This window comes from Symphodus melops, assembly GCF_947650265.1.
Source record: "Symphodus melops genome assembly, chromosome: 6".
Classification (NCBI taxonomy): domain Eukaryota; kingdom Metazoa; phylum Chordata; class Actinopteri; order Labriformes; family Labridae; genus Symphodus; species Symphodus melops.
The window spans coordinates 27,135,330-27,154,366 of NC_136696.1; the positions used below are offsets into that span (position 1 = coordinate 27,135,330).

General features: G+C 43.4%; 1 protein-coding gene across 2 annotated transcripts; it reads right to left on the minus strand.

Annotated features, from left to right (window-relative positions):
• Positions 1–2,174: 2,174 nt before the first annotated feature.
• acanb (aggrecan b) lies at positions 2,175–17,517 on the minus strand. 2 transcript variants are annotated; one of them, XM_079345395.1, is made up of 19 exons: positions 17,455–17,517; positions 11,888–11,966; positions 10,989–11,372; positions 10,413–10,587; positions 9,629–9,756; positions 9,231–9,524; positions 8,867–9,112; positions 8,602–8,776; positions 8,396–8,523; positions 8,003–8,296; positions 7,344–7,463; positions 7,097–7,204; positions 5,868–6,959; positions 5,576–5,689; positions 5,316–5,474; positions 4,424–4,506; positions 3,910–4,054; positions 3,606–3,791; positions 2,175–2,960 (listed from the first exon to the last, which is right to left on the minus strand). In XM_079345395.1, exons 2-19 carry the CDS (start codon positions 11,958–11,960, stop codon positions 2,869–2,871), a joined length of 3,996 nt encoding a protein of 1,331 aa, XP_079201521.1. In that variant the 5' UTR covers positions 11,961–11,966; positions 17,455–17,517; the 3' UTR covers positions 2,175–2,868. The 2 variants fall into 2 exon arrangements, with proteins under 2 accessions (XP_079201521.1, XP_079201522.1); XM_079345396.1 differs by lacking the exon at positions 17,455–17,517 and adding an exon at positions 17,332–17,398.
• Between the last annotated feature and the right edge of the window lie 1,520 nt (positions 17,518–19,037).

Genomic DNA, 19,037 nt, shown 5'->3' on the forward strand with positions numbered 1-19,037 from the left:
TGTACAGGTTGATGAACGGGCTATTTACTGTGTGTTTGTTCACGGCTCAGTTCCACAGGAAGGTAAAAACAAACTAAAAGCCCGTTCTGTTCGCCTCACGGCGTTCGCCTCACGGCGTTCACCTCACAGCGTTCACCTCACAGCGTTCGCCTCACATTTAACAGCTCTGGGTTAAAAACGATGTTTCCAAAAAAACTGCAGGAAAAACCCGTTTTCACCTGTGAAGCTGCTTTTAAACGTCAGCGTTACTCTAAAGCAGAGGTAGCCAACCCTGGTCCTCGAGGGCCACTATCCTGCATGTTTTAGACGTCTCCCTCTTCCAACACACCTGATTCAAATGATCAGGATCGTTATCAGGCTTCTGCAGAGCTTGATGATGATCCTGCATATCTAAAACATGCAGGACGGTGGCCCTCGAGGACCAGGGTTGGCCACCCCTGCTCTAAAAGGGCAATAACAGAACAAGAGGCAGATGATTCCAAGTTTTATTTGGCACAGCTCAGAACACTGTATGCTCACATCATGGTCACAGCAGACGTGTGAAACGTTGCACATGTTTTGGTTTGCTGTCTGCAGAGTCGCAGGCTCACACACAGTGAAACAGACGAGTGCTGCCACTGCTGCTTCTGCTGCTCATTAGAAACATAATCCCTCAGATGTTGAGCGTATCCTGATGTGAGATAGACTTTAAAGAACTCTTTGACACACCCACAGCATCCCAACGTGTCTTTATTTACTCCTTTTACTTGTACAAAATGTGCAAATCTTTGTGCACGCCGCGTGTTTCACCTCGCAGCGTTGCCAGACTCACTCAAACATTTTCTGGTGTTCGTTCACTGATTCGTGTTTTCGGCTGCACGACTCGTGCGTGCGCACAAGTATCCGCTCTGCACTGAAGCAAATCTTGACCTTTAAAAGGTCATGGTCAACATTTTATAATCTCCTCTGCCGCCCTCTTTCTCAACATTTATATAAATTTCTACTGCCGTCACAGTTTCTTTCCCCTTAAAGTCGTTTCACTTCACGAGTTTCAAGACGTCCGTTTGTTTGACCCTGTCACGCGAGGAACAGCCAGAGACCTTCTAAAGTTCAGCCTGCGCTCACACCCGCTCGATAAACATCGCAGGACTGCACCTCACCAGTTATTAAGACTAAGAAATCAACAAACAAGGTTGATGATAAATCAAACGACTGCCTGCTCTGCTAAAGGTTTGGACAGATCCTGCTGTTCAGAGAATTGTAGAGAAAATATTTACAGTGAGAAACTAATCCATTCAGTAAATCTAAATCTTATAAAAGCAACATTTTCGCACAATTCTCAGAGTTCACTGATTTGCTCTAAAGAAACGCAACCTGCACAGATTTTGCGACAGACTTCTCAATGCGTTGGTCTTCTGCACTGTCCTCGTTTGTGTTTTTATAAGGTGCACTGGATTCAAGATGATTAGCACAGAAGTTACTGAATGCTCCCAAAAGTGCCTGAGTGCTGACTGTTTTAGATCCAGGTTGGTTACAAAGTAAATCTCAATGTTTGTTTGTTTGTTTGTTTTTATCATGATCACATAGAAGAGCACAGTTATGTCATCTGATCAGATTCTGTAATTATGTTGAAGCACCGGTGTCACAGACTTTAATCTGTGAACGGATAATCTGTTTCTCAAATTTCGATTTTCAATGTCTTCCTGATTTTTTTTTTTTTTTTTTAAATCAAAATGAAGTAAACATATTGTGGATATCAGGGGTGACAGGTAGTCACTGCTGTATTTTATGGGGATCACAACAAACAAGTTTGAGAATCACTGTCTATTATGCAAAAAAAAAAAAAGTTGTTCAAACAGTCTGAAGGACACATTTAGTCTAAAACCAAATAACATATATATATTTTTTAAAGAACTAAGAATCATACATCTAGACAAAAACCCTAGACAAAAAAAAAGTTCTATATAAAGATGTGTTTTATTTCAAAGAATCCAGCTGCATTTCAAAACACTTTCAGGGCCTGTTTTCATTGATGCCTTTTTGTTTTTTTTTGTCCTGCACTCTGCTGCGCCCATTTCCAAAAATAAATCCAAAACAGTTCATGAGCTCAGAGAGCGTCAGAACTTCTCCCTCAGTGACGAATCAAACCAAGAAGCCACGGGACTTATGGCGTCAACAAAAACACCAGAGAGGGAACTAATCCGACCCTTCTTTTCACAGGTACGACTAAAGACGCTGCTGATGCCGGTGTTTTTATGTTCAAATAAATAAATCAAACTATAAAGCAGATTTAAAACAGATCTAACAGTCACTACGGAGGGAAGTGTGTTGAGCTGACTTTCATACCCTTATAACATCAAGCGTCGGTGAGAAGAACTCCTAAATTATGGACATGAGCGCTGCCAGCTTTAAAAAAAAAAAAAAAAAAAAAAAGTCATGAATGAACACAGACCCCCTTTGGGCTGTTTCTTGGACTTTAGGCGTCACTCTAAAGCTCACTATGTCCCCATTTTACAGCTTCGTCTACATTACTTTGTATGCAGTGCTGGCAGCTAATTGCAGAAAAAAAAAAAAAAAAAAGTGTGTGCCTTCAGGTAAGTCTTCCAAATACGGGGTCACAGCTATAAATAAGAGAGTATAAATATATAGAAAATCATCTCTAGAAGATTTAGAGTGACACTCAAAGAAACACAATTTCTGTTAATTACTCTACCACTGTCTAAATGTGCTTTAAAGTGTGTGTGTGTGTGTGTATGAGTGTGTGTGAGTGTGTGTGTATATACATGGGGAGGAATATTATCTTTTTGGTAGGGCATTTGCATTGGTGTCCATGCCTCTTTTTAAGAGGGGTCCTTTGTGGCTCTCTGCAGTGTGTCCTTTCATTCCCGCTCAGTGCTGCTTCCTCTGTTCCTGTTGGCTGCTGACACCTTTACTTCTCCTCCTGAGGGATCTTTTGTGTAGCCTGTTGCTGTTGGCACCGGCTGGCGAAGAAAAGGTAAGCATACTGATGAAATCATACACAATGTGTTGCTTAAAAGCCTCGTGGATTAAACTGAAGTGACTGTGGCTTAAATGATCACGTCAAACGGCAGCCGCTTTTCCTGTGACGTGAAAACTGCTGTTTCTCAGCTTGAAGGAATCTGAAAATGATTTTTAAATTAAGATCACACATTTGGTGTCCGATCGAGCAAGATTCATTTCTAGTAAGAAGCTGAAGCAAGTAGTAGCCCAAGCCGACTCGAATGTTAAACACAACTCAACGAGTCATGGCGTCTATAGCGTGATGCATGGCTGCAGTGCATGACTTGTATAGTTATGTTTGGAGTGACGGACCTTTACGTTTGTGTCTACTGTAGTGAGAAGAAGAAAAAAACGGCAACTTCCTGAATGTGAACCCGAAAAGTATTAATCGATCTAAAAACGAGGTAAAACAAGCACTTTCTAAAACAGATCCAGAGGCCTGAATGTTCATTTGTGACCATCACAGAGAACTTGTGAAAGGAGAGAATAAATACACACTAATCTTTGCCTCTAGGAGGAACGGAGTTTGTTTACAGTTTTAAAAGTTTTCTTCTTTTTTTTTTTTTAAAGTAAATCGGTATTTAAGCATTTTCATCGAAGCTTACCTTCTGTGCACTCCACTTGGGGCTCCTCCCACTGTCCATCCGGCATACATCGTATGACAGGCAGGTGTCGCTGTGTGTAGCCTGCGTCACACTGGTAGCGGACTATAGAGTTGACAGCGTAGCGCTCTCGGCTGCTGCTGCCCAGCAGATGTCCATGCTCCACCTCAGGAGGCGCTCTGCACATCACTGAAACAGAAGAAATTAAAACAACAATCTCGATTATTGTCGTCGTGTTACGGTTCAGTCCGAAAGGTCTTGGAGATGTCCGGGACTCCATTTTTGTTCTGGATTCATTCAAGCTCACCTGGACCACTCTTGCAGGTGAAGGGAAGGTGGTAGTTGCAGGGCACGTCATTCCACTGTCCACCTTCGTGCCAGATCATCACCACGCAGTCCTCCCCGGAGTCGAAGTAATTGTCTGGCTGGTTGGGCCTCCAGTTCTCAAAGGTCTGAGAAAATTAAAACATGTTTAATTATATGGCAACTTCTTCTGAGACAAATAAAACCCTGGATATGAAAATACAAGAACATAAAAAGGGTATATTTTAATTTCTTTAAAAGAAAAAAAAACCTCACATAGTACCTTTGTCACATTGCGAGGTCATTGAAAATAAAAAAATTGGACAAAAGACGTCTTTGTGTTTTATAATGTGTCTTTGTTGAGGACCTAAGCTCTTGCCAGAGAGAGCCGAGAGCTCAGCTAGTGAGCTCTACATTATAATTCAGGGAGGAAGCAGAACAAGAGGAGAGGTGTGATCATCTCTTGGACTGTGTCACACGCCTTTAGGAGCTTTCTGGACGTCTCCAAACAAACTCACCAAAGGACTGCCGTCTGTCCAGCGGAACTCATTCTGCACATCTTTGTCGTTGAGCCCAATCCACTGGTAGTCATGACCGTTGGCTGTGTATAAATTAGAACAGATTTAAGCGTGAGACGTGTATGCGAGCTTTGTGCCTCCTGCAAGGCTCAAGGAAAATACTTTGGGAAGCAAGTTCTCCCACACAACTCTTTTCTATTTTTTTTGTTTTTTTTAAAGATTTATTTTTGGCCTTTATGCCTTTATTGATAGAGGGAGGAAAGTGGACAGAGTCGGAAAGGGGGAGAGAGAGTGGGGAGAGACATGCGGAAAATGGGCCACAGACCGGACGCGAACCCGGGCCGCCCGCGCGAGGACTGAGCCTCAATACGCGTGCACTGCCCCCTTTTCTATTTTTTTTAAACATTAGACTTAAACATTACTAAAACAATCACAAAAACATTCAACACATACATATACACATGCAAACATTTCAGAACATATATTTAACAAAAAGGCAAGAAAAATTTATATCTCAGCTCTGCTCTAAAATAATTTTATTATATGCTTAACTTAAGACAATCATGCCTCTGCATCCCATGTTTTTATCCCATGTTTTTGAATTCTTTCATAATATCTTTTCTTTAGGATTACTGCATTCTTTGTATTAGAACCATAACAGTAAGTCTCCACTGTGTAAACCTCCCCCGACTTTCCCACCAACTTGATGCTCCTCTCTGGTTACCCACCCACAAACAGGCAAGTTTTAAATCATCAAAATTTGACGAGCATTAGCATTTATGGCTTGAAAGCATTAACAGGCTTTAAAAAGAAAGCACACTGACACACACACACACACACACACACACACACACACACACACACACACACACACACACACACAGATACTCACAATTCACAAACTGCTGCTCCTCCTGAGAGCCAACGCTAACCAGGTGGGCGTTAAGCTCCTGACAGCGCTGCTCAGCCTCAGACCAGGTGTCTCTCACTGAAAAGTGGAGGTAACAGCTGCCCATAAACTCCAACCAGCCCTCGGCACAGCCCTGCACACCTACAAGAGGAAAGAAACAAATCACATTCAGGTAATCTCTGAAAACGCAAGAAAATACACAAATTATGACATTTCAGTGTTTTGTATTCTGGTTGACTCACGTGTGGAGCAGTCTTCGCCAGTGAAACCAGTGGGACACTGGCACACAGCAACGTCTCCCTGCACAGTGCAGGTTCCTGATCTGCAGGGGTTTGGTTCACAGGGGTCTGCAGAGACTTGAGAGCAGAGAGAAAGAGACGGTACTTTTCACATTTTGAGGGATCGTGTGGTTCCAGACTGACTCACAAGAATATTAATCAAGACACTCTGGTGGACAAATCTGTTTATTTAAAACATGTCGAGCATGCAACTATGGGAGTTTTAGTCTGGTGATACGATCAGTGAATTAAATACCTTCCACCACTTTGGGCTGCTCAACGACAGAAGGGGTTGCTAATGACACTGATGGAGTTGTGGTTGGGCTGGTGTAGGCCGAGTCGGGAGTCACGTAATCTGTTGGTTGAGGAAGCTCTTCCTGACGCTCCTGGCCATGTCCAGATTGACCAACAGTGGGGATGTGTTCGGTGTCGGTCGTCTGGTCACCACTTCCTGACTGATGCAGTCTTCGGTCCAAAGTGCCACTGGATTCATGATGGATCCCTGACCCGCTTCCTTCCCCGCTTACCTCCACCTCCCCCCTGCGCTCCTGCTCAGGGTGGCTAACCTGCGGGCGTACAGTCACTTCCATCAAATCGATGTCTGTAATGTAGATGACGTCACCTCGGCGCTGGACAAAGTCCCCAGAGGCTGAGCCGCTGCTTGAGACCCCAGATGGAAAACCGCTTGGGAAGCCGCTGTGGAAGGGTTGATATCCAGACACCTCCTGCTCACCAGATGTCTGAACGGTGAGATCAACGGCACTGTGGTCTATAAATGAGATGCCAGAAAATCCACCAGAGCCAGTTCCAGACATATCTCCCGACCCTGACATGCTTGATTCCAAGAAGCTCCCGCTGGACTCAATGCCTCCCTGACCTAACTCTTGCTCAATGGTCTTTTGCCGAGTTCTTGGCACCTCCACCATCCTCCCATCCACCATGAGGATCATCGTGTCTCCGCTGCTACTAAAGATGTCTCCACTTCCACTTCCACTTCCACTTCCACTCATGAAACCTGATCCAGAAACACCAAAGCCAGAATGCCTTCCGTCCAGCGTCTCCCCAGATCCGGAGGCACTACCATGTTCTCCAGATGTGAAGAGGACAGAACTTCCTCCTTCGGCCTCCTGTGGACCTCCAGAAGCAGACGGCTCTCCGGAGAAGATTTCTGTCTGTCCACTGAAGATGACGTTCTGTCCTGATCCTGATCCAGATCCAGACCCAGACCCAGACCCGTCTCCACTGGCACTGAAAGTGCTGGACTCTCCTGAGGTCTGCCCACTGGCTGAATGATCAGCTGAACCCGAGCCGGATCCATCAACATGGCTTGGAGGCAAAATTGTTTTCACTGGTGGTAATATTAAGAATCCAAGTGAATAACAATGACATGTATGTATCATCCTGTTCAGCACATGTAGATATTACGTTTAGCGTATTGATAAATTGGTAAAGTAACTAAACTTCATACAGTCAGTTGTCACTTACCAGTGGGAACAGCTTGGTGATTTATGATGGTCGTCTCGTTGATAAAATCCTCTATTCCAGTAATATTTACAACAGTTTCAGTCTCATTGTAATGCACCGTCGCTTCAACTGAAACAAACAAAAAAAAAATACAGAAGTGAGATTTGGCAATACACTGACTATACCGTATATTTTTATAATGATATTGGACTACAAGATCCAAAGTCATAGCAAGGACTTAAGAGAGCAGATTTGATGAGCGTATTACCAGTCGGAGCCAAAGTATCAACTGTGACCGCTGTGACCTTTTCGATAACATCCACCGTCACTGTGGTCGCGTTCACCATGGTTTCTGTTTTAACTGTTTTATGTACAACAGTCCTGTCGGCTGAAAAAAGAAAAGACAAAATGAACCAGATTACATTTTTAAGAAATAGAGTAACTTTGACGTAATCAGCTGTCGGTATGCTACTGAACACTATAGAAATGGATGTTAGAATAAAACTAAATGTTATTTTTTTTATGTTATTTTTTTTCTAATAAAGGGAAATAAGAGGGGGTCTGACCAGAAACGTTTTTAACTTCTTCCTATCTCTTTGAAACATGAACTATATTGTTTGACTTATTTATTTGGTGCTGAGGATCCTGTTTGGTTTTGTTTTGATTTTCCCTTCTTTATTGCCTGTTCTTCTTATTTTGTGTTTGTATTATTTTATTTTGACATGTTCAATAGATTGACAAATTCAAATATGAGTTGGTCATGTTTTGCCCTTTTCTTTAGCTCATTACTCAGATCCAAATATGTTCAACCGTTTTTTAAATCATTTTTGTCTTACCATACAGTGAGTCCCTACTTGTAAATAAAATCTTCTGCCACTGAGCATTGTTTTATTTATGAGAGGTGTCGCTCACCTAATCCTTTCCTACCTTTGAAACAATAGGCGTCATAGCGTGAGTGCTCATCAGGAAATCCTGTCTGGTTGGGGTAGGCGTAGATAATGTGGACTCCAACCTGCCCGCCTCCGCAGTGGGACCTGGGGGTTGTGATTGGGTAGCGCACGCTGCGATCCATCAACCAGCCTGGACGACACTTGTCCAGGCCTTGGTTCCAAGCAGCATAGATCTGCCCAGTGTTTGCCAGGGTGGTGTTGAGTTTCTGACAATGCTGCACAGCCTCGTCATAGGAGAAGCTGTCATAGTCACTGGTGAAGAAGACCTCACCTAAGAGAATCACAGAGGTACCAACATTCAGAGGACTTTGGATCAGTGGATAGGTTCGTCGCTAGAATTTTTGTGTTTCAACATGATTGAGCTCCTCACCTTGCAGACGATCCACGTAACAAAACACATCGTAAAGTTCGCTCGCTGGCCTCAGTCCGTAGGATCTGACTCCAGGTAGGTGGGGAAGATTACCGGCACAATTGTCTCTGGGTGATACAATGGGATACCTGCGAAAGAAAGAGGATGTTGGTACATTCTGGGTAACATATCCACTTCTCTGTTATACACACACGCCTCTTACTCACCTGACTGTCTGGTCACGGAGCCAGCCGGCATCACATTGGTGCAAGCCTTTCTCGTAGGCTGCCTGTAGCTGCTGAGGGCTGGCAATGATGGCCCCAATACTCTGGCAGGCTCTTGCAGCCTCCAAAAACGACAGGGTGTAGCGACCAGTGATGGGTCTGTAGTGGAACACCACACCTGGGAAATGAGAAAGCAGGAAGAAATTAAAGATAGTAGGACAAAAGGAACGAATGCAGTCTCCTTACTGAAGTTCAAAAACCAGCTTACCTGTGGGAGCCATGGCAGCATATATGTCTGTCAGTCCAAGTCCAGGCTCGGGTACAACAGGAGTCACTCTGGTAAACGTGTCGGTCACACTTGGTGGGACAGGCAGTGGGGACAGGGTGTCAACTTCACCGCCCTTGCTCTCCTCACCCGTAGAAGTTGGAATGACACCTGGGTAAATTCCTGAGGTGGGCGTCATGGGAATGATTTCTGGGAAAGGGGTGGTCTTCACTGGCACGGTATCACCAGCTGAGCAAACAAAATTACTTGATGAAATTGAGGATTCACACAGATATGTCCAGAAAAAATCTGAACATCACAAACTGGTAAGAGTAGATAGTTCCTAATGTGTCCATGAGGAATTTACCTTGGAAGCAGATGGCATCATAGCGGGAGTCTGGGTAGGGGTATCCTGTCTGGTTGGGGAACAGGTAGACGGTTCTCACTCCAAGGAGCCCGCCTCCACATTGAGGTCTGGCTATGTTGATGGGGTAACGTACACTCCTGTCTCCAAGCCAGCCAGCGTTACACACATCCATGCCAGCCTGCCAGGCCAGGTAAAGTTCTCCGGTGGTGGCGAGGCGTGCATCATGCTTGGCACACTGATCTCCAGCTTCATAGAAGGTAAACTTCTCCACAGACGTGGAGTAGAAGACTCTGCCTGGGAGGAGAGACGAGGGAGTTCAAAACCTACGGATATGACAACCTGCGGTCGAGGAACTTCCTTGTTCATCTGCGATGCTATGCTTTGACAGAAGAGCATACCTGACATCTTCTCGGCAAAACAGTACACGTCGTAGGTCTCATTGACGTCTCTCACGCCATATGTTCTCACACCAGGAAACGTCTCCTTGTCTCCATAGCAACGCTCCCGGGGCTCCTGGATAGGGTACCTTGAACGGTCAAGACAGATGTTGGTCAGAAGATGCCAACATCAATTCTTTGACTGGTCGCACATTGGTGTATAAAAGGCATATTGGACTGTCCGACCATCTCCCCAAAGTAGATTCCCGCTGAATGAGGCAACATTCATTCATCAATTTATTCTCACTTGTGACACTTGGTGTCAAGGAGTTACTTAATTTTGCCAGGTAGAAACCTTTAAGAGAATAAGACTTGCTAATGGACAGGATGGGCTGGGTAAGAGAGTAAAGGCCCTGACATGGGGAGCTGTGGTTTTAGCTGCTTTCTTTCTTTCTGAATGCTGAATCAGTGTTCAAATGGTGTCAATTACAACTCGTACTGACGACCTTGACTCTGCAGAGCACAAGTGGTAGGACTGGGTGGTGTGGACCCAAAATAACATCTCTATATGTTTTTAGCTGAAAGACCGTAGACAATATCTTGGGTTTAGTCAGGGTATAGTTGGACAGGCAATGGGAGGATCAACTGTATCGATGGACATTTCCGTACTCTAGTTTAAAAATAAATCAATTTATCTTAATTACCTGATATATCGCTCAGCCCTACTAAGTGGTTTGTCATCCAACAACAAAAACAGACATCTGCATCTAAAATGCTGGAAATGCTGAACTTAGACGGACACTACCTGACGGTCTGATCAGATAGCCACCCGGCGTCACACTGGTGGTATCCATCGTCGTAAGCAGCCTGGAGCTGGGCTGGAGTGGCAATAATGGCGCTGTTCTGGATACACGCAGCTTTAGCTTTCTCAAAGGTCAGCGTGTAGCGGGTGGTGATGGCTCGGTAATGGAACACGATACCTGTACAGAAAGTATTATGAAAAAAGAAAAGCCGTGAAACATCTATTTTGTTTTTGGGCCTATTTTCAGAATCAGATTTGGGTTTTATTGCCAAGTACATTTACACTTACAAGGAATCTGTCTTGTTGTATTGGTGCAAAACAATTAACAAGGCCAAAAATAGCAAGAACTTAAACAAAATAAAATATATAGAGTATATAACGAGTCTTTTTCATACAGCACTTGTGCTTTAACACAAGTGCTGTATGTCCAAGATTTCTTCCAGGCCTCTTGATAGTTTCTTAGATGAAGGTGCTATACAGGCATAATGCTTGAGGAAAGCAGGATGAAGTTTTGGCTACACTAAAGCTTGAAGTTTTACAGGACCATCCTGATAAACTGACACTCATTCCCGTACATACCCTGAACCTGAATGTCCACGGTGTCGTAGTTGTCCTCAATGCCGTGCATCACCTCACAGCGGTAGGTGCCAGAATCTTTGGACCTGAGCTCTGTTATCTCTAAGGTGGCATCAGTGGACACCAGTGGGTAGTTGATCATGGTCACTCTGTCCAAATACTCTGTCTCCACTTGGACTTTTCCCTCTGAGGCCACCAGGATGGTGGTGACTTTCTCCTTGGTGATGTAGGTCCATTTAATGCGGTGGGAGAGGGGGGCAATGGTTGGCGCTCCGGGGTCGTTGACAGTGTTGTCCTGAAAGTAGCACGGTACCACTACCTTGCTGCCAAGCAGAGGACGGAGAGGCATCTCCATTGGGATACTGACTCGCAACGTGCCATCCATGTCTAGGGTAAAGACCAGTGAGGGTTAATTTGTTTCTGTTTGAATTCACAAAGATTTTTTTTCTCTACCAATTGTGAATTTTAGTAGAGAAAAAGTCTTAAAGTGTTCAGATGCTGCTTGGGGAAATTCTACGTTTTTGGAAATTACTTTCAGAGAATGAGCCCAAAACAAATGACAGACACTACAATCTCTACACTTGAGACAAAATAAGACATTTAATGTCTACCATGGCCTATTTAATTCGGCTGTAATAATACAATTGGAAAGATGAAAAAATCACTCTAAATGTCCTTTAAAGTATTTTTTTTTACAACCTACTCTGAAGGACATTTAGCGTGCTGACTTTTTCGTCTCTTCTTAAGTTTTGTTGCCGTCGTGCATCTGAAATATTGTGCGTTCCTTTTCTGCTATTCTGATAATACATTAGACGTCACAAAGACTGGCGAATACTTCTCATTGGACATCTCACTTTCTTATGGGTCTGACAGCTATTTGACGATTGCAAAACAAAACTTACCATCATGGTTTTCAAACAATATTGTTGCCGAGATGATGGGCAAAGACACACACAGCAGAAGCAGGGGGGTCATCGTTACCTGAAAGATATCCAAAGACCCCAACACTGGTGTTTAACATGTTGAAACAAAACAGAAATGACTAGCAGGGGGGCTGGTGGCGCTTACTTTGCCACCATATACATCAAATTGAATCATCTAAAAAACATATAAAGAGACTCCTCTGTACCAGAAGTGAACACAGCATGAACAGTAAAGTGAGTGTTAAAACAGGTAGGAGGCTTCATGATCATTTCCTTTGCTGCTGAATGCTACTGTGTTTTTTCCACGGGATTCAGGATCGTCAGTGTGTTTGGCTGTTACGTCACCCCCAAACTGGTCAAAATGGAAATAAACCGTCAAAAGTCTCCAGCATCATGTCGAAATGCCAAACATGCCCACTGAGGAATGAAAGCCCCTCTGTCTGTGAGAACGGGAAATGTCTTTAGTACCGAAATAACTTCAGGCGGAGACGGAGAAGGAGCGTGATTCATTCATCTCAAATGCTTTTCCATTTGTTAAACACTCGTGCGTAAAATAATGAACTGAGGCAAATTTTCCATCTTTCAAACTGTCCTTTCAAAAGGCATCTTTGTCTCTTTGTGGTTTGTTTAAAATCTACCTTAAACCACCGTGAACTGTTTTCCCATTCGCTGTTTTCTGACTCTTTTTGTGCCACATTAATTTATGTGTTTGAGTCATACCTCCTTTTAATCCGAGATCTCTGTTGAGTTACGTTGATGGAATACTACTGGGCCGATTGGTCCAACAATTAACTATTTCCAGAAATACATAAATTACCAATTCACCAGCATGGAGCGTCAATGAATGATGACTTTCAATCAGGTGATGTTGAATGTTTTCATGTGAAGCTGAACTCCACATCAAAGTTTAAGGTTTAAGGAGTCTGATTGTTTGTTTGGTGTTTGAACGTTGTCTTAATTTGCCTCTCTGCTAAAACTACTTTGTGATTCCTACACATCAGTACGTAAGCATCGTCAGTGGTAGCAAGTAACCTTTGTAATGCTGAGATTGAGACCACGGCATCTCCAGCAGCATGTTGACTCTGATGATAAAAAACCTCAGGATGGTTTCCTGACATTATCTGGACTTGTCCTTTTATTGAACACACTCTATCAGGTTCGCTTTGATGGAGCGTGCAAGACGAGGAGAATGACTTCATATCAGGGTTGTTTTAATGTGTGAGGACGTTTCATTAGAAAGCATAAACAGATCAACCAAAGTGACCATTGAAGAGTAAAGACCAAAACAATCTGATAGACCATCACAATCACACGTCAGACTGCTTGGATATTATTTGGACTTCAAAGAATCCGACTGATGGGAAAATGTCGGCTAAAGGTCCCCATGTACAGAGGCTGTAGTCCTCTTAAATAAAGACATAAAAAGACAACAAATGTTTATTTTTTGAAAAGTCGGTTGAAATGAATTTATACATTTGCGTTCATTATGAAACAGTTAAACGATCTCAGGACATTTTCAGGTGTAACGTGCTCGTCTATCGTCTTTCTCGCATTTCTGTTGATCTTGACTTTATCAATGCAGAGTCACAAACTCACACAGAGGAGAAATTACACAATTATACAGGAGTAATTATACAATTATACAGGAGTAATTATACAATTATACAGGAGTAATTAGTCCTCGTCAAAATAAGAATCTGACCATGAATATCGTTTCATATCGCTTCCCCTATCGCCGACCCACATCTGTCACACTCTCATTACCACGTTGATTATTTTTTTCTCAACTTTCCGAGGCTGTGACGTGCAGAAAATTCAAACACACACACACACAAACAAAACCGTTGCAATTAAGTACCCAAACTGAACCTTCATTGTGCTGCGTTCACCAGCCCAAGAACGGGCTGCAGGACGCACCCGGCTGCTTCTCGCTAACCACAAAGAGACATTTACAGCCAATAAACATGAAGCTCCCAGTGTGTGACTGATCAACGGCTGACAGGCCGGTGAAAAAGCCAAAAGAATGACTCAGCTTAAAAAACAATCACTTCTTTACTTTAATGGAGTGGAAGAAACCAGGACAGCTCTGGGCAACGACTCACTGTATGAGTGTGTGTGTGTGTGTGTGTGTGTGTGTGTGTGTGGTCTGCTAGCATTCTCAGAGTTCCTCAGATCCAGGACATACAGTATGTTAGGACTAATATTTGCCTTTCTGTCTAAGATCTGTCTGAGACTGGACGTTGGCCCAGTTTGGGCGGAAGCAAAAAAAAAAGAAAAAAAAAAAGAAAATGGATGTGGAGACTTCGGCCCGGTGAGAATCCCACGCTGTTCAACTCAAACTCTCAGAAAATTTGCCAACTCTCTTTTTGTTACTTTTGGATCTTTTGACTTTTTCTATTTTCTTTTCAAACTTAAAGGAACAGTGAAGACATTTTTAGTTTGGGGGATTTTGGCGACCCCTGGCGTCCTGACTGATCGTGTGTAAGTAGCAGCTCATCCATCCTCTCTTAAATTAAAATCTCTTGCTGTCTTTTCATCAGAGTCCTTTTGATAAAAAACTTTGTGAACCTCTTCGTCCTCAACAATAATTATCCCTTTTCACATTGCGTGTCGTAAAATACGCCAGTCGTATTTTTGTAGACCAACCCGGAGGTAAATCCGCCATGGGGTCGAACGAGAATTAAGAGTATTAAGACTCATTCCTGTGCCAACGCATTTGTACTTTTATATTACATCTGTAACCCCAGCATGTTAGCGTCCCAGGACCGGGGTTAAAGTCCCACCGCGTGCACTGTAGACACACAGTAGGAGCGCCACACACGACAAACACGACCACAGCGCTGTCCCGCCCTGCTGCCTCCCATGTGACACATTTCCACTGAAGGCAAATCAAGGGCATCAACCTGACCCCAGCATCACGCCTCTGTGGGTTACACGCTGCCTGTGAGGCGTAAATATCCCGCCTGACTTGGTCACATTCTTCCTGATGGCGTCTTTTGTTTTTGTCATCCTGTTACAAACTTTTAAAAGTATTCAATAACTTTTCTCGCTTTAAATATTCAGAGTTTATCAAAGAGGGTTTCAGGCTGCAGAGACAAACATTAATAATGTTTCTATACATGTTTTCTGTCTGGTTTCATTGAAGCTTTTTACAGGTTTGCTTTTTTATAATTGTGTGAAAGAAATAAACAAAATTAAAATTAGCAATCAATCCAGCTCGCATAAACACAGAGAAAACGAGCAAATACCAAATTCTGAACTCCTCACTCTCCGATAATTGAGAAGAAATGTGTCTCTCTTTACATGCATCATTTAAACTGTGGCCACTTCATAGTTATTTTTTTCTCTCCACAGTGTGTTCATTCAGTCAGAGGGGCGGCTGCTGCTCCCCTGATCGGTCGCTGTGGTATGTTCCTGCTCCCAGCTGAGGTAGGGCGCAATAAGGCCTCGGTCTGTTCCAACGACGGACAAGAACCGGGGCTTTTAGGGACGGTGTGTGTGTGTGTGTGTGTGTGTGTGTGTGTGTGTGGGTGGGGTGGGAGGCAGCAGACCTGCCAAGGTAAACACAAAACTGGCATCCAGAGGAGCCCCCCCCCCTTTCCCTTAACCCACCACCACCTCCATACACACTCCTCTATACACACTCCTCCATACCTCCAGAGACCCTCAGCAGAGGAACAGAGTTGACATTGATAGCTTACACACACAAACACACACACACACACACACACACACACACACACAGATCACGTCTGAAGCTCCTGGGAGAGAAAACGCTCAGCAGTGTGTGCGCTTGCGTCAGTATTAACACTTACTGTAAGGCCTGTGTTTGACCACACACACACACACACACACACACACACACACACACACACACACACACACACACAAACATCCACAAACAAACACACACACCCATCTACAGTAAAGTGGAAACATTCATATTCACGCTTGTTTTTCGGCGCACTAATGCATCAAAGACACGCTTCAGAAACGTGTGCACGTTAAATATCAAACTTTTCTAAAGTTGTTGAAGTCTCAAGGTGCCAAATATCACGCTGAAGGCTCGATCAAAGATTTCTGCTCTCACAGATTTCTTCGTCCCATTTCTGTCTGATTAATCACGACTCGTAACTCGAATCACAAACTTTGAAGAGACACTAAAAACGTTCTCCTGTTTTCGTTTTAAACTTTTGTAAAGTAGTTTCTCGTGCTGCGTAAACGGAGTGAATATTTGGATGCGCAGTGATTCCAGGACCTCGTCAAAGCGTACCTGGGTCTGACTCCAACCGTTGGCTCTTAAACATCTGAAGTAGTTAGAAGAAGTTAACTCCAACTTTAAAAAAACGTCCAATTATGAAGAATTATTTACAACTTACTCTAAAGATCAAACATTCCTCTTGTTCACATCAAGACAGTGATCTCGAACCACTTACTGCCTCAGTGTGTGCAAAGTATTGGACTCTTTTTGGGGGTCTGTGTGTCTCAATGAGGGGAACCTTAAAGATGTATGAGGCTGAAATAAGGAGATCATACTTTTAAATAAAATAAAATAAAGGCAAAATGTCAGCACAGATGCATATTGTGTCATCTGTGGTTCCCGACAAAGCTCAGATTCTTTCAATGACTCACGATAGAAATCTCTGGATTTACAAGATTATATTAAAAAACAAAAAATCCTCTCCTAACTATCTCCTCCATTTTTTTTCTCTCGTCTTTTGCATTTCCGGGCTCTAAAACAGATTCATGTCAAACGCCACACGTGACAGAGGCTGTGGTCCTCATCGCAGCGGCCGTCGGTCCGAATCCGACCCTGGGACCCGTGTCATCCCCGACTGTCACCTCAAAACATTCAGCTCCCTCTCTTCCGCTGTCCTGTCCTCTTAAAGCAAACATTTCTTAAAGATATAAGATGAAAGAAAAAGAGAGAAATGATGGAGGAAGAAAGTCACCTGCTGATTAAAGTGGTCACACGCCATCGAGCTTCATACCACGAATAATTCAGGCGAGGAGTCGACTTGCACGTGAGACTTGATGATTCAGCAATGCGAGTTCATTCATTCTCTACACTCAGGGAAGACATCCAGGATGTCAAATCAATTTCCTTCGTCCTAATTTAACGTCCAGATCTTTCACACCCTCTTTAGCGACATCGCTCGTTCGCAATCCAGCGTAGAAAAAAAACACACAACACAGAGCAGAAATGTCACAACACAAACGACTCCATTCACTCCTCGATGAAGCCAGCTCATTAAAACGTCTGAAATTCAAACCTCCCTCTGCACACTGAGCACAAAATCCGACCTGACGTTTTTCATCAAGGATGCGATCACCTTCAAGTTCTCTTGGAGTTACGATTCACTTTCTAAAGAGCAGCCTAATAATGAGAAAGCTTTACATTTATTCTACCATCAGTACATTACTTCAAACAAACACCTGAGGATGAAGAGCACTCAAAAGTTTCTCCTAAGTTTCTTTTTTTTTTTTTTCTCCCCTTTTCACAAATATTCCTCGTTCAGGGCTCCAGCAGTGAGACGTAAACGTACCGTTGATGCTCCAAAGCTCCCGGTGCCAGCGACTCCAGGGGCCTCTCACTCCTGCCTGCGTAGGAGAGCAGAAAGAAGCTTTATTCAACCTCCAGCACACATTTAGATGTTGGAAAGAGAGAGAGGGCGAGAGAGAGAGAGAGAGGTGGGAGGTGGGGGGAGAGAGAGAGAGAGAGAGATGTGGTCCTCTCCTGCCAGGTGGTGAGGTCATACAAACCGCCTCAAATATCAGAGCTGAAGTTCAGAAGGAGAAAGTAACCTGTGTTGCTCCTTCATCAGTGTTTCTTACATTTTAATCAAAAACGTTTGAATGAGGTCACATGCTGCTATAAACAAATAAGAACCAGCAGTATCGTTCATAGTTAGGTGTTTAGACAATAACATGCTTTTTTCCCCATCTTTAACAACAGCTCACCAAAGACCTGATGATGGGAGTTTGTGGAGCTTGTTGGCCTTTTTTATGCCATTCGACTCGCTGGGACTTAAAAAGTGTCCATAGGACTGAGGTTCATTTCATCTTTAAAAGAACAGAGGACCCAAATAGACTTTCTTATTTGTCTGTGATTGAATGCAGAATGTTTGTGTTTGCAAAACATAAACTGAAAATCCTTAAAGGGTCAAATATTCTCCTCTTCAGTGTAAATCAGTGTCAGAGCTCCTCTTCATCATGTGTGTGAATTGTGTTGTTATAAATCCACTCTGATCCTGTATTTGATCATGTCTATAAACCCCTCTATTTCAGCCCTGCTCACAACAGGCTGTTTCTGTGTCTGTAGCTTTAAATATGTAAATGAGCTGTGTCTGGCCACGCCCCCTCTCTGGAAGGGCTCGGGTGTACTCTGTGCTTTCTCGCTCTATGTCCTATTGTTTACGGTGAGAAGGCAGACTCAGAGGGCAGAACAAACACCTAGCTGTGGGAGTGTCACCCACCTGGGGGAGGGGCTAACTGCCCTTTGTGATGTCATGGAGGGAACATCTCCAAACGGCCTGTTTGAGCACACATTTTCTGAAAAGTGGAGCAGGCAGAAGACGGAGAGGATGGACTTTGTCATGATTGGGGGGTTTGTAGACAGACTAGAGACGCATGTTAGCGTTAGAGAAACATGATGAATATGTGACCTTTAAAATAGTTTACATTAAAATTGGCTGCAGATCAAATCCAGCAATCGAGCTAAAAACCAAACTCAGGTTTTTTGTTTCTTCTTACAGGTAAAAATGTCATGTATAGTATATTTATCCCAGTATAAAGATTAAGAGTGACTCACTTGGACACCTGGATAAAGTCTGAGTGAAAACACACAGTTTACCCCATGAAAACTGTGTAAACAAAGCTACACAGATTAGCTCGCGTGCTAACAGGTCAGATTAGAGGACATTGAAAAGCTAATTGAACACATTAGGCGTAGACAGGTTTGGTTTGCATTGTTAGCTTGTTTTAAGGTACATAAAGGGCTAATGCAGACATTTTCACAATCTGCATCGAAGCTTCAGAAAGCCTCGACTGTTTATGCTACGAAATCTGGAGTCAGTATGTTAATGTGTCAGTGTTTGTCACTTTGCAAAGCAGCCAATAAAAAAAGCCA

Excerpts from the sequence above, each read along its gene's own strand:
- acanb (XM_079345395.1), bottom strand. The coding sequence starts at position 11,960 with ATGACCCCCCTGCTTCTGCTGTGTGTGTCTTTGCCCATCATCTCGGCA. Across the intron at positions 5,690-5,867 it reads GCAGCCCAAAGTGGTGGAAG|TCTCTGCAGACCCCTGTGAA; the intron begins GTATTTAATTCA and ends TCTGCTCTCAAG. Across the intron at positions 2,961-3,605 it reads CCAAGTGGAGTGCACAGAAG|CCGGTGCCAACAGCAACAGG; the intron begins GTAAGCTTCGAT and ends TTTCTTCGCCAG.